The sequence below is a fragment of the Eulemur rufifrons genome, chromosome 4, assembly GCF_041146395.1.
Source record: "Eulemur rufifrons isolate Redbay chromosome 4, OSU_ERuf_1, whole genome shotgun sequence".
NCBI classification, from domain to species: domain Eukaryota; kingdom Metazoa; phylum Chordata; class Mammalia; order Primates; family Lemuridae; genus Eulemur; species Eulemur rufifrons.
The window spans coordinates 53,668,997-53,685,429 of NC_090986.1; the positions used below are offsets into that span (position 1 = coordinate 53,668,997).

Genomic DNA, 16,433 nt, shown 5'->3' on the forward strand with positions numbered 1-16,433 from the left:
GCATGTCTGCCCTTTGCTCCACAGGGGGACATTATCTTTATCATACTGGACATGAAATGTATTTGCCCTTTGCTCTGGAGGGAGATACTGTCTCTATTTTTCAGGGCTGTTTGGTATATAAACATCCTTGAAAAGACCATCTAGAATAATGACTATCAATGCCTTTACTTGCAATACAAGTAGAAGTGTGAGATACCAGAAAGAATTGTCTTGTGATGGAGAGCAGACCACTAAACTTCCCTAGTGTCACCTCTTGGCTGCTTTTCCTTCAGTCTGTAACTCCTAATGTTGTTTCTATATATCCATTGTACTTTGGATGTAGATTGAACAGAATGAAACTTTCATTAATTTTGGTTCATGTGATACCACAAGAGTATCAGTTAGTGAATAAAGGAGAAACCTGTTTTCCAAAGTTTCTGAATCCAAAGAGGAGAGAGAGTTCTGTCAGAGAGCAAACATGAATAAGAAAGATGGGGAAGCTTGTTTCAGAGAGGGGCAAAACTACTATTTGGTTGTCTTTGATGCTTTGATGTGAACTTGTAACATCTTTAGTTTCTAGTTTGCTCACTTACAATATGCTTAAATCCTTTTAATTCCTTAGGTTTCTAAAAATTTGATTTTAATATACTCTTTATATACTAATATTTAGCTGGGTTTATGTTATGCTTCTGTGAACCTCTAATTTTTACTATTATCTAGTAAAGATAACTCAGATCTTGTAATTTCTTTACCCACTGTTGGGAAGTCATTGTTCTCTTTAGGTTTTTTTTAAATTGTGGTAAAATATGCATAAAATAATATTTACCGTTTTAACCATTTCTAGGTGTATAGTGCGGTGGCAGTAAATACATTCACATTGTTTTACAACCATGTCTTCAGGCTACTTAGGCTACAGTGATAACATTGATGCAATAGTGGAGTGGGGTGGTAGATGGCTGGTATGTCTTTCTACGATTCCTATGGTAGATATTTGTCAATCCCTGGAATATAGTTTCCAAAGAAGCAATAACAAGGAATATAATTCAAACCTTTGGTGTCTCTGGAACTCTTACTAGAGGAAAATTGTGCCTTATACTTATTTAGGTATATGACATACACATGGTCTTAATCCATATCTCATGGTAACATATGAAAGTGCAGAGGGTGATCACAGTTACAGAACAACAAGGAAAAGCAAAAATGTTCAGTTAAATACTTAAGAAATAGGAAATTTGATTAAGCCTCAGTTATAATACTTACGAATCAGACAATTTGAAAATGATACCCTGTTGAAACTTGCTTTGTGAAATAAGGCTGTTTGTCCGGGGCCCCTGAGAAGCAAGAGGTTTGATGTGTAAGGGACTAGGGGAAATGCCTAAGAGGGAACCTGGAGAGCGGGTTGGGGAAGGCTGGGAGAGCTGTGTAACTCAACACAGCTCTGAACCCAGGTGAGGGAGAGAGGGAAGGAATGAAGGTTGAGTGAAAGTGTCTCAGGCCACCCTGACATTCTAGGAGAGCTTGTCAAGGTCATTGGGGAATCCTCGAGCTAAAGTCTTATGTGTCTCAGAAATAGGCCTGTTTAGTATACTTGCTGTGTTCAGACTTTGGCCGGGAGCAGGGAAGTGTGGCTTAAGCTCACATGCTGTGATGGGGCTGAGGGTCATTTATGCTCTCTGCAGTCAAAGATTGAGAGTTGCATTCTTATGGCTGCTGCAAGGCAATTTTTTTCTTAATTTTAAAAAGAATCCCTTCAATCTCTGGATTTCATTCAGTTCACTACAGAATAGATCTTTGAAAATTTGATTGAATCTCATTTTTCCATTTCTCAGAAAGTAGAAAAAACAACATTTTCTTAAATTTAAACAATCAAGAACTTTTCCTCATTATATAAGTAGTTTAGGTTCACTAAAATATTAAAAACAGTAGAAAAAAAATCTTCCTTCAGTTATATTCACTGTACTTTGAAATTTGTTATTGGACAATAATCAGACAAATATCAGGTACTAATCAGACAAATATCAGGTACTTGTATTGCAACAAATCAGAAGTGAAATGCCTTCTGGATTTAGCCAAGTTTATTTGTTTTAGTTGATTTTGTTTCTGTTATCTTTTTTTTTTTTTTTTTTTTGAGATAGAGTCTCACTCTGTTGCCCGGGCTAGAGTGAGTGCCGTGGCATCAGCCTAGCTCACAGCAACCTCAAACTCCTGGGCTCAAGTGATCCTCCTCCCTCAGCCTCCCGAGTAGCTAGGACTACAGGCATGCGCCACCATGCCCAGCTAATTTTTTCTATATATATATATTTAGCTGTCCATATAATTTCTTTCTATTTTTAGTAGAGACAGAGTCTCGCTCTTGCTCAGGCTGTTCTCGAACTCCTGACCTCGAGCGATCCACCCGCCTCGGCCTCCCAGAGTGCTAGGATTATAGGCGTGAGCCACCGCTCCGGGCCCCGCTACCCTTTTATTTTGTTCAAGACCTAGTAAAGGTCTTCCTATAGTGAATAGTCATCTTGATTTACTATATTTTGTTTTAAGTATCTCCTCCCCCCATCACTATTAACTAAAGTTATTTTCAATTTTAAGTAAATTGTTCTTGCTCTTAATGAAGGGGCAACTGAAGAATACAGAGAATTAGTAAAGGGTTTATATTTAGGATAATTGTTAGGGCATCCCAGAAAGATGCAGAGATCAATTTGTCTTAATGCCTGTCTGTTTTGACTACTACTTTTATTGAGGTTTGCATGAGTAGGATTAATATATAAGTACAAATAAATTAAAACATCAAACATACTAAAATGAATTGGTATATGTCATTATGCTAATAGATATTAAACAGTTAAATAATATTCTAATGTGAACTTATTGTCATATGGAGCACATCTAAGTGTAAACTAGTGATTAACATTTTCTAGAATTTACTGCCAATATTCTGCATCTATATAAAACATTCCTTTGTTTATGCTGCAGTAGACAACTGTAGAGATAACTGATGTCTCAAAGGTAACTGCAAAGTTTCATAATTAATCCATCAATTAGTTAATTATTCAGTGACTACTGTGTACGAGGTATGCTAGATATTGGAACTACAAGAATGGATGACATATAGGTCTTCCCTTAAGAGGCTTATACTCTAGAATTTAAAGCTACTTAACATATATTGTATGAAAATTGTAGTTTCAAAAAAAAATGCATGGCAGGACATAGAAAAAATTAATGGTGCCTTAGGGGGAGTGTCTGAATAAATATTTTTAAAAAGTACAGGTTTGTTCTTCAGTACTTCTGTTCATGTAAATTATAGCCTCTTGAGTGCTGCAATTTATTTCTCTGAGTCAGCATGGGGTATATGCAGTGACTTCAAGCTCTAACTCACTTCCTAACTGTACCATTTACAGAACATTCAATTGGAAGTATAAATAAAATTATAGAACTTACATTTGCTTATATACTTTACTATGTCTGTTGGTCTACATAATGTAGTCTGTTTAGTTTTTATTCTGAATTAATGCACATGTATAGAATTTTAAGATCTTTGGAATTTCTTTACACTGGAGGCAAAATATTTCTCTATATACATCGTTTACTCATTTTGCTTGATAAATGAGAAATTTGATTGTGCAAAGAGAGACAAATGATTTCTGCTATGGAGTAGAGAAGATGAATAGCAGTCGAAACTGTATCTTCCAGGCCCAAATAATAAGTATTTGCAGATTCTGATAGAATTTTTATTTAAGTATTTTACTGATACTTGTTTTCATTCTGGATTTAGCTCCTGAAGCTAATATATTTTTACAGTGTAGTATAGCCATCATTTTACTTGTAAAGACATCTACTTATATCCAGGACGAACATGTTGACCCAAGATTAAACTTTATAAAGACTACTTGCTTTTGCTGTTTGTTAGATGCCTTTCCAAATTCCATCAACAGAATTGTGTAGAAAACATCTGGTCTGGTGGCCTTTGAAAAAAATTGGACAGGCCTTGTGGATGGGGTTCAGGTATCAAAACCTATAGCGTACCTTGAATTTTGTACTTAAGTTTGTCCAGAAAGGATCAGAAACCAATGGTTAAAAAAACACATAAAATGTTTGTTTTTTCTTATTTGTGTTGAGTATAGAAATAGATAGCAGGTAAATTGTGTACTAGAGGAAATGTAGGTGCTACGTATTCACATAAGAAGAAACCTTCTGACTTTATTTTCAAGAGCAGGAAGCTACTTTGGATTAAATGATGAAGATAGTGGCATGTTCCTCTGTCTTGCTGTTAACCTCTTTCCACTTCTAATGACTTTCCTTTGATCATTTGCTTTGTTCTTAAGATTGCCTTTGACTGGCTCTATCCCACATATTGAATATATCTGAGATTGCTGTTTACAGTTTATCTACTTTACTGCCCCCTATTATGTCTTTACCTTCCTAGTTTATGACATGGGTGGCATTTGTCCCACCATTTGTCAGTACATTTTTGGCTGTTCACCTTCCTGGTCTTAGGCTGTATGGGCTCTGTTGGCCCCAGTCTTTGTACCGTACCTTTAGCCTGCTGTTGCCCTTGAGGAAATCCTCAACTGTCTTAAATCTTAGATGGTTACACACCCACATACCCCTCCAGCTAGAAGTTTAGGTTAAAAATACCTTTTTATAAGGTATTTTAAGACCCTTTTTAGTACTTGGGACAAGAGTAACAAAGTGAGCTTACAGTAGTTGCTTCCAAAACATTAAAATTGGGTCTGTAATACCTGGATAAATGTCTTTACATAGATTTGTTTAACCAAAGATTAAGGAGTGGTATTTCTAGTGTATAAAGGTGCATTTGGAGCAAAGGAAAGGATATTTTAGAGCCAATTTTAATTGCTTTTGTTTACTAGTACTGCATATGCTCCAGTGAGAAGGCGAGCATTTTTCTACTCGGGACGGTAACTGTCCCTTTGTAGAAACTGTTCTTCTCAAATAACCAATGTTTTCATTTTGCCCAGTGCAAAAGTGTTGTAATTGATTGGTCCTGTCTTATTTGACTACATTTGATGCAGTTGATCACTCTCTCCCTGTTGAGACCTCTTCTCATACTTCCAGAACACCACAATCTCCTTATTTCTCTTCTCTCTTACTGTGATGGCTTTGTACTTTTCTTTAACTTAGGTATATGTCTCCAGTCTGCAAATACAAGCGTACAATTGAAATGCCCCCAATCAGTTCTTATACCTTATGCCTTATACCTCTTTTTTCTATACTACTCCCTCAGTGATTCCATCTGAGATCTTGGTTTTTACATTAGTATTGCTGTTGGAATCTCTTTTTTTTTTGAACTGGAGTCTCCTATATCCAATTTCCTTCTCAACTTTTTTTTTGTTTGGGCCACTGATAGATATTTCCAACTTAACATCTCCAAAACTGAAGTCCTGATCTTTCTTCCCAAGCCTGTTTTTTCTATCGTCTTTTCTATCTAGTAAATTAAAATTTCATCCTTTAAATTACTCAGGCCAGAAACTTTGGAGTCAGTCTTGATTCCTGTTTTTCTCATAGAAATGCCTATGTTTTTTCAAAGCTGCATTTCTTGCACCAAAAACAGTGTCTGGTGGATAGTATGCACCAATAAATAGGCTTCGAAAGAATGAAATGTGTAAGCCAATAACAGAGGGTGAACTACAGTCTGATGCCCAAAGATAGAAACTTTAGTTAACTTAGGTGCTCCCAAGAGGGCAGAATCTCCTTGTTTTCTCACCCTTATCAGCTCCAGAAAGAGATTGTTTTTGTCATGTGTTCAGTTTCTATAACATAATGCAAATTAATAGAGCTCTTATGCTGCATTTTTGGAACATCAAGTAGAGCATGGAGAGTACTTATTTATGATGAACATTTCTCTCATTTCTCACTGTTGGAGTTTCTGTTAATGTCCCCAGTTGACACAAGGTGTAGGTACTTAATGACTATTTTTTTTTTTTAATGAACAAATGATTCCTAATGTACATCTCAATCTCAGAATTTTAAAAGTGGGATATATCTTATTCTCCTCTAAAACTTGTTAATTTCCTTGCATTTTGTATCTCTGTTAATGTTACAAAGTGGGAGTGTCTCTTGTAATTGTTTTTCTTCACCTCAACCCCAGGTTCATCTAGCCGTCAGATTCTATCAGTTTTTCTTCTTTATATTTTAGATACTGTTCAAGCCCTCCTTATTGCTCACCAGAGTTACTTCTACAGTAACTACTTATCTTGAATCCATTGTCTGTATTATTGCCTCTCCTTTGCATAAAATGCTTATGATTTCCACTGTTTCTGTTTGGATCTGAATCTTGTGACTTGGCACACAAGGCTGTGCCTCATCTGGCTCCTGTCTCTGTCCAGGGTGATCTCTATTGACCCCTTCCCCTGTTTTTCCTGCCTCTCCCTTACAAACTATGCATAAAATTTGCATTATTTGTAATTTGGTTAAAGGACCCATGTCTTTGAAATTGTTAATTGCTCTGCTTAGAACATTCTTGTCCACTTCATCAGGCCACCTTCCTGTTTATGCCTGAGTCAGTACTGACAGTGTTGAGTTAGTACTGTTATTCAGATGTTTTTGTTCTCATTTAGTATTATCTCCATAATCTCATTATTTACCAAACATATCTCTCGTATTCATACATAGTATATTTTTATCATTGTGTCTATTTATCTTCATTTGGACAGACAGCATGTTCTGTTTACCTTTGTAGTTTCTGAACCTTTTTCAGTGTCACTAGGAATTTGGCATAAATGCTGCTTTGGCACCTATTTCTGCTGGTATGCTAAATTAATATGAAATCATGTGATACTACAGGTCCATATATCTCAATATATGTGTTAAAAACCTGGAAGAAACTCTTTAGTTTTTACCTTGATTATAGAATGTTTTATTCATAAGGAAACAATTTTTTCCAGTGTATATCTGTGTATATTCACAGATACATGTTTATGTGATATAAATTAAATAGATTGTAAGCCATGAAAATGGCAAATTACCATTAGAGTTGGGCAGGGATTTTATAAATCTAATTTAAATTCATTATTTCAATTTAATTTCCTAATTTTTCTTCTAATTTACCTTTTTGAATATTTCTTTTTAAATATTTCTTGGGAATAATTTGCATTATCCTTTACCTCCTTTCTTTTCCATTTTATGCTATTATTGTCTACATCTATCTGCTGTTCATATTAGGTGATATTTACAGCTAGTTTTTACATTCCTTATTTTTGCTACTTTCTTTGAATTTTGTGTAATTTGCATTTTCCTAGAAACTGGGTGATGGAGACTGATTTAGTTTCTCTGAACATAGAGCAGCAGCATTATTTATATGCTCTTTGAGATCTTTTAAAATTATATGACATTGCTGAAAAAAAGTTTGTGGGTACTGGTAATGACTGGCAAGGAGGTAGAGGGAAAACATTTTAAACTTGACCTTTTTGACATGAACTGGTTACAGCTGAGTGCATGTGTACTGAAAAGATAGACTTTTTTTTTAAAGTGTGTTTTTCTTTTTCCTTTCTCTCCTCTGGCACATTCCTCACCCTCACTTTAAACAATCTTAAATTTTGACAGTAGAAGCATGCTGGTCAGATTTTAATGCTTAGATATCAAACATAACAATTACTATATATTTCAAGCAGCAGGAACTGAGACCCCTGTTGGTGTCTTACTCCAAAACGGTATTTTAAATTCATATAAACCTTGCCTTAAGGGATGGAGAAAAGACAATTTAGGGAACAGCATGAGGTTAAACATATTGATCAGTAGTCCAGTAGTTCTTGCTAGACTTTAGGTGGAAGGTAGACTTAGAAAAATAACACTATCAACAACAACAAAGAATGCTTTGCTTCTCTAGAGAAAATCTCTTTTGCTTCCATGTTATGGTTGTTGGATGATGAAAGATGTAATTCAGCCACAGATGAAAAAATGAAGTTGAAAGTTTAAATGTTAAGCATGAACTGAAAAATTTTGTGATTTTTAAATTTTTATCATTTAAGCTATATATTAAAGGATTTAATGAGCTGTATAATTTATTTCTGTTTAAAACATAGCATACAGTAATTTTGAATTTTTGCCAAAGCATGAGAATAATTCCCTGATAAATTAACTTCTAGAAATTAATTATGCAGTGTTCATTATGTAACTTTTGGTTATTAACAACCCTATTAACCAGTTTTAAGACCTTTATTGACCTTGAGGTATTTGGGTCTTTAAGTTTCTCTTGATGATTATTTTATTATTTTATTTTAGATAAATGTTATCCATCCAGTAGATATTTATAGTTTTCAACTAGGATATGTTCAATTCCTGTTGTATGTGTGTGGAATGATATTACTGGACAAGAACTTAACTTTTGCTTATGAGTGGATTTTTTCTATAGAGTGGTACCAATGGCTAATGTTTCTCCATCTTCCTTTCACCTCAAAAACCCTCAAATAAATGAGAAATAAAAAACCTCCACTGCAACTGTATTTCTTTTATAACTTATAATTAGCTAAAATATTTTACTTACAAATAATTATCTAATACTTGATAATACTTAGAACAACACCTTTATGTTTCAGTTTTGTCACTCTTTGTTTAATGTTGGAAATCCAGTAAAAGGCTCACTGTATAATCTGTTGTAGGTGGCTTGTATGCAGCTCATCAATGCCCTTGTTACATCTCCTGATGATTTGGACTTCAGGGTTCACATCAGAAATGAATTTATGCGTTGTGGATTGAAAGAGATATTGCCAGTAAGTGCCCTGCAGTCTCCTTATTAATATTTAAATTAGAAGAGTACTTGAGTAGGGGGAAATTTAGATAAATTACGTTCAAGAATAATTTATCTGTGGGAAAAAGCTTGAGTATAAAAATCTATTTTTGAGATATAGATGATAAGATTTGAGTATCATTTAACACTTTAAATGTTTGAATGCTATAAATCAAGTTGAATGATTGGTTTATTGTTTATATGTTTTTCATTAATTCTTCTTCATAATTAAAAAAAGCATTCATCATAATTTCTATTTAATATCTCTAGAATTTAAAAGGCATTAAGAATGATGGCCTGGATATCCAACTTAAAGTCTTTGATGAGCATAAGGAAGAAGATTTGATTGAGTTCTCCCATCGCCTCGAAGATGTTAGAGCTGAACTTAAATATCCTTTTGTTTAGGAGTGTAGTCCAATAATATGTAAAATTATTGCTAAATCTAAAACAACAGCCACATTCCCTCAGATATAACTCATTTCTATATAGATCACATGAAATCAATACCTTATGCATCAGAAGAACATTATTTTATTCGTTTAATGTTTATTTTTATGAATACATACATATGTAAGTGGATATTACAACTAACAAATGGATTTTCTTAGGCTGACTTCTTATGCATATGTGTGCAATCTATTCTTTTTTCTATTTATATTTGGCACCTTCCCCGCCACCCAGTGATTTGTAGCATTAAGAGTAGTGTAGCCTCTGTCCACTGGCTGCTCCTTCCCTATACCTTGGTGTATGCTCATATGGACCCCATGATGATTCTTTGTCTTAGCCCTTCCCAAGGTCCACCAGTTTCCTAGCCTCAACTGGAACTTCTCCATGATAGATAATGCCTGGTACCAACTCTGTTGGTTAAGGTACCCTTAGAACGAAATACAGTATTCACAACCAGCTGCCTACTACCTTTACCCCAGCAACATCTTTGCTTAGGAGAGGCAGATTATTTGGAGTTGATCATAGAAGGGAAGCCAGGAAGTGTTAGGTCAAGTTGCCATTTCCAGAGTTTTTCCACTGTGCTTAATCCTAAATACCCATATTTTATGTTGACTATACAAGATATTTGTATTAGGGTTTCAGAGCCTTACAGAGTAGATTTTGTCATATTCATACAGTTGTATGGTGTAGAATATAAATAAATCTATATATTCCTTAATCAACTCACTGAAGCATATGATGTTTACAACATGGTGTGGAACACAGTTAAGGAAACTAGGGCAGAGGGATATTTTATTTCTATTCTTCAGCATCTTTTGCTGATTCGAAATGATTATTTTATCAGGTAAGAGGAAGTTATATTCTAATGTTTTCTTTCACTAATAAAAATCTATTAATTGTGAAATTCACCTGATATTTGATTGGGACAAGCGAATGATTTTTATTTCTGTCATAATATTGATTCATAGAATGTGTTGTTTCCTCTGGGCGTATATTTAGTTAGATGAAAGTAAAATGATATTACTATTACTTTTTAAGCTCCAGTGGATTCTTGGTTACAACCTTTCATCTGAATAAAAATGGGAACTACCAACAAATTACTGGCTTATCATGTGATGGATAATATTTTCTCGTTATTCCCTGGGCAGCAGAAATGGTGTTGATAAGTTTCTTTTTATAAGTTACATGAAGGGCACTAAACATTGCTTTTATTAGTATTTATGAAGGTACAAAGTACCTTCATAATATAGTTGTGTTTAACATTGCTAATGTATGAGAAAAGCTAGATAAATGGCTTTTCGAGTGTGATTATATACTAGCCACATGAACTTAACAAATTATCCTTTCTATGCCTTATCTACATTATAATGTAGGTATACGTGGATATTATCCCCTAACTCACTCGGTTGTTATAAAGGTGAAATATGGTATCATGAGTAAAACTCCAAGCCAAATCCCTGGCACATGGTGTATGCTCAGTCTCTGTATCCTCTTTATACTTTTCTATTTTATGAGGGAAGCTGAGATCTTTGGATATAAAATCATTTTTGTTGCCACCAATTTATGTTTGCTGAAGTTTCATTCTGAGATACTGTGAATAATGTGTCTTTTCCTACTTAATTTCAAGTAAAAGAATTTATTAGACAAGCCTCAGTCAGGCTGTGTTCTCTGGATGACATGAGAAAGTGTAACTCAATGGTTTTTTTGATGTACCTAACAAAGAGAGGAGAACGAAAGTCAAAGTGTTAAAACTTTAGATTCTTTGGGATGAGTAAGGGAAATGGATCAAACATCCTCTCTTTGTAGCTAGAAATCTCATTGATATTCTAAAATATGAGCTATTTTGATGTTTAATTTGCTTCTTTCTGTTATTTTGTTAAAAATAAAATAACATTTTAAATATTTAACCACTTTATAAATGGTAGATAAGAAATGCTAATTAAATGAGATTTTAAAATATCATCGGTACTCTGCTAATTAGAATGCTATATTTCTACTTCAGATTTACTTAAAAATGTAATTGAAACTTCTGTTTACCCTAAAGTAAACACCATACATTTTTTTGATCTGTGTATGGTTGGTTCTATCAAGCCCTGGATGTTTGATGCTGTTTGAGTTCCCAAGATTTCAAGACCGTTGTTTGCTTTCAGTGATTTGAATATGTCCATAGTTCTGCAGAGGTTATATCTTACTTATGATTTTGGTCTCCTCTTTTGTGCTCCAAAAGGGCATGTGGTTATGTCTAGTTTGAAAACAGATTAAAAAGCACAACTGTCCTGGAATATGCTTAGTTGATGCTATTGTTTTAGTGGAATCAAGAGTCTCAGAGAAATATTAGATTATGGTATTACCAAAGTGACATTAGTGAGACATAGTAGTTTAGCTATTTTGGTCATCTTTTGAGAATCAGCTTTTAAGTTTATTAATTTATTTTCCTAACTCCTCCAACTTTTAAATTTAATGCTCATCAGTGTTGATTCCTTCCTTGCCTGTTGGTTGGCCTTTGGTCTTGGTTCTATTAATAGATATGGTTGCCATGAAGGAAGTGTTCTTGGGACTGTTGTACTCAAGACAACGCTGTTTTTTCCCCATGTTTGCAAACTCTCATAGTTATTTATTATTGTTGTTGTTAATATTGCTTAAAAGGAGATTTTACTTTTATTACAAGATTGTGCCAGGATTGTGGTCATTTGTATAGTATTTTTGTCATGCACCTTTAAAATTTTTTTATCTATTTACCTTTTTATTTACATGCAGTGAAATTCACTTTTATTGGTGTATGGGTCTATGAGTGTTGTTATTTTGGTTTTACCTTAATTTTTTGGTTTCATCTATCTACCGTGGACCTGGATTTTACCTTTTCAGAAATCTTACATGATTTGAACATTTTAAACTGTTTTTGATATGAACACACTTTTTCATTTTTTATAAACAATAGATTAACTGTTTCACTGCAGATTGTGAAATGTTCTTATTTAAAAGAATTAGTGGGGCTGGGTGTGGTGGCTCATGCCTGTAATCCTAGCACTTTGGGAGGCTGAGGTGGGAGGATTGCTTGAGCCCAGGAGTTCGAGACCAGTCTGGGCATGGTGGTGGCTGGATTCCTGTAGTCCCAGCTGCTCTTGAGGCTGAGGGAGGATGACTTGAGCCCAGAAGTTTGAGCTATGATGATACCACTGCTCTCTAGCCCCGGCAACAGAGTGAGACCCTGTCTCAAAAAAAAAAAAAAAAAAAATTAGTGGGTGGAAAAATTAGAATCTTTCTTCATTTTTCACCTTTGGGACAAGAGGAAATTTTACTGAAATGGAACTTGATTGGAGAATGTACATCAGAAACAATCCCTATTCCTTAAGAAAAAGGGGGAAAAATGAAATGTAGCAAGGTAACTCAAAGGTGGAGAAGATCAAATTCAATTCTGTACTAAATAATCAGTGACTTACCATGTGAAAAATGTCATACTAAATGAATGTGCATGGGAGAAAATTTCTGATATTTGTTAAAAATGTTACAGAGAAAATGAAGATGACTTCAAAACATCTTCCAATAAAAATGGCCTTTTATCCGTGAAGTAATGGCAATTTATGTTCATTGCTTAATTATTCACATATTCCTCAGACAGACACATTCATTAACTCACTAATCTTTCTCATAGAGATTATTTTCTGGATTTACTTTTCTGGAATCCAGAAATATATATTATTCTATGCTAGTATTGCGTTCCAAAAGAGTCTCTGCGTGAAATTTCAGCTACACTATAAATTAACTCATAATTGGATATTGTGGAGTTGAGAAAAAAATTTATTGAAATTATTATTTCCTTAAAAAATGACATAAAATAACTTGTTAATTTAAAAGATTTTAATTTTTAAAACAACATTAGAATAATATTAAGAGTAAAAAAGGAATGCATCATCTAAATTTTCAAATGTGACAGATATAAATGTGTGTGAAACATGTATACCTAAGTGTAAATATGGTTATTATGGCAAAAATATTCAGAGATTGGAGATAATATCTTTGAAAGAAGTTGAGGAAATTGAGGCAAACATAGATACCAGCTTCTTTTATTAGTACCCAAGAACCATTTCTTGAACATTTCACTCTGTGACAATTCATGATCATTAATCATCTTTGCTAATGTTAAGCTGTAGTAAATTTTTTTCCAGCGTAATAGGTGGTTTATTAAGTGTAAGGTAAATAGGCCAAGGGCAGTGGGTCACAGTTTGCAGGGGAGGAAAGCCAAAGTGCCTTGTAGGGCCAGCAAATACATGATGAGGAAGATTTGGAGAGGAAAAATGAGCTAAAAGTCATGGAGGAAAGAAATAAGTTCTAGGGGATGATTGGGGATGGAGGATTGTAACCTCTTTAGACTAGTACCCACCCTGTCTGTCACTTTAGTTTGGTTTTGGTTATATAATCTTTTGTCTATTTCACATTTGTTGATTCTTAAGGGATGTTCTTTAGCTTATTACAAATGTAGATGGACTGAACTATAGTAACAACATGAACTCTACTACTAGGGCATTTTAGTTAAAGTTTGATTTTTGGACAAATATTGTTATCTAAATTTTTCTATTTTCATTTGAATAAGAAATATTAATTTAATATTGTATATAATTTATAGTACCAGTTTTTAATTTGATTCCACAAACATTCCAAAAACAATATTCTATATAGTTTTAAGAACTTCCTACAGAACTATTTAGAAAACCTTTTTGTTTTTTGGTTAATTAATAAAATGAATTAATGCTGAAGTGGTACAGTGGAAAGTTGATGATCTGTGAGGACTGTTTTTAAGTACACAACATTTCCTGTTAAACTCTTTTTTACTGCCAACTAATTAAGTCAAAATTCTGACTTTTATAAGAAAATCATCTTTAAAGAATACTATATTTCCTGAAAGATTATAAAAATATAACAGTTTTAAATCATTAGAAGGAAAGTAATGACTGTTGTGTTTACTCCCACTCCCATGTTAAATCTATCATGTCAACTGCTGAAATTATATTAATAAATCATTGAATTTGAAATCAAGGTCAATAAAAAAGCATTATGTTTTGATGTAAAGTTACAATTATGAATTGATTGTACATTTAGTCTTTTCTTTGGTTTTAGGCAGCAGTACTTCAAATTAATTGATGAGTGTGTATCCCAGATTGTATTGCATAGAGATGGAATGGATCCAGACTTCACATATCGAAAAAGACTAGATTTAGATTTAACACAATTTGTAGGTGAGTATTTCTCTGTTATTTAAATGGAAACATCTATTGCCTCCTACTGTATGGGTTAGCTCTAAGGTATTGGTTCTCATAGTGTGGCCTGTGGACACCAGAGGGTCCTAATGGTCAAAACTTTTTTCATATAAATACTAAGACATTATTTGCCTTTTTCATTGGGTTGATATTTGCACTGATGGTGCAAAACAACAGAGGGTAAAACCCCTGGTACTTGGTTAGGAATCAAGGCACTAAACTATAGTAGTTTAGTTTATCATTATATTCTTTACTCAGTAAAACAAAACAAAAAAATGCCATTTTTTACTTAATTAACAATGTCCTTAATAAAGACCTAAAAATATTAATTTTATTAAATATTGAGCCTTGAGTACACATCGTTTTAATATTTTTTGTGAGCAAATGGGATGTATACAGACAGCACTCCTGCTGCATACCAAAGCAGGATAAGAAAATACTTACATAATTGAACTGGCTGCCTTTCTCTTTTCTTTTTTTTTTTAATTTGAAAGACTACAAACTGTACACACTTTAAATAAAATGAAGTGAGCCTATAACTTCCAAGAAAATGACTGATAGAATTTGTTACAATGAGAAAATTTGAGCTCTTATGTAAGTGAAAATTTAAATTTTGGGAAATTTTTATGTGATGCTGTCAGCCTGACAGCTTCTTAATACTAGAAGAATTTTCTGATGAGGTCAGTGGTGATATCAATCTATATGATTGTTTTGATATTGTACGAAGAGATGTGTCAACATTTGGAAGATATACATGACTTAGCAAATCACTTGTTTCCAAGTGACCAGTGCCTGATGTTACAAGTTCTGCATAGACAGAAGATTCATTAAAAGTGGAACATTGATCTTTGGATTTTAAAGTAACAGAGTGTAAGTTCAGTAATATGATATGTGATTCCACACTGAACTACTGTTTGACCATTTGTCAAATTTTGATGTAACACCAAAGAAGAATATTCACAATGATCTGAAAAGGCTATTAAAATGCACTTCCCTTTTTCCACTATATATCTGTGCAAGGTTGTTTCTTCTTCATATGTTATCTGAGTCCAGGAAGAGGAATGAAATATATAGAATGAGTGAAGACCTGGATAATATTAGTGACACTGATAAAGAAAATGCTTGTTTCTCTATACAGGAGAGAAGCAATTAGAAGTTCCTGAGGAGGTAGGAGGAGGACACAGAAATTAGGAAATGCATGTTCTAAATATGCAGCAAATTAAAATGTGGAATGATTCCCCCAGATATTAGGGATGTTTTTCTTGAATAACTGAGAGGTTTTATCATTGAACTCTTGAAAAGAAAAGAAAATATTTGAACACTACTTGCATATATGAGTGATGCATGTTTAGATAATTTTAATAATTATATTTATTGGTTTTTAAATATTAAGAATAAACTTATAGACAAAATACAGAAGACTTAAATACAAAAGACAATTTTGTTGTACTTACATGAATAGGTGAGAAAAGACACAAGGTTAGACAATAGGAGAGAAAAGTGTTAGAAAGCATAGAACACAGATAATTTGATATATTATAGTAGGAATTTAGAGATATTGTCTATATAATAGTAATCAGAGGGTTAAGTAGTACTATGGAGCCAGCCAATTTAGTAAATATAACTATCAAAAATTGAGATTAGAGTGGGAACACTGTCTTTGTCTTTTATAATAGGAAGTTATCTATAATGCCTTAAATATATCAAGAAATAATAGGATGCACATTTTATTTAGAATTAAGAAGCTAGCCATTAGGATAATCTAATACAGAAAGAACTGTACAAGGTTGCATTTAAAAAGTGAGACAGATTTGAATGCAGTGATTTGATTGTTACTTTTCATTATAAACTCTTCTATGTTTTATTAAACCATGTTCATGTATTGCTTTCATTTACAAAAGCAGAAGGGATAAAATATACTATGGGAAATCCATATGAATCACTTCTACTGCATCATATTTTATCATGTGGACATATATCATAACCTAATCAATCCATTATTGATGGGCATTTAA

General features: G+C 33.4%; 1 protein-coding gene across 5 annotated transcripts in view; it reads left to right on the top strand.

The window, feature by feature from the left end:
* Positions 1-16,433, top strand: part of DIAPH3 (diaphanous related formin 3) — a 464,837-nt gene that overhangs the window by 145,637 nt on the left and 302,767 nt on the right. For all 5 annotated transcript variants that reach the window (XM_069467186.1, XM_069467187.1, XM_069467188.1 and 2 more), the window contains 4 exons: positions 8,589-8,699; positions 8,987-9,105; positions 9,891-10,007; positions 14,279-14,397. In XM_069467186.1, coding sequence (XP_069323287.1) covers positions 8,589-8,699; positions 8,987-9,105; positions 9,891-10,007; positions 14,279-14,397 — 466 coding nt within the window. The remainder of the gene's footprint in view (positions 1-8,588; positions 8,700-8,986; positions 9,106-9,890; positions 10,008-14,278; positions 14,398-16,433) is intronic.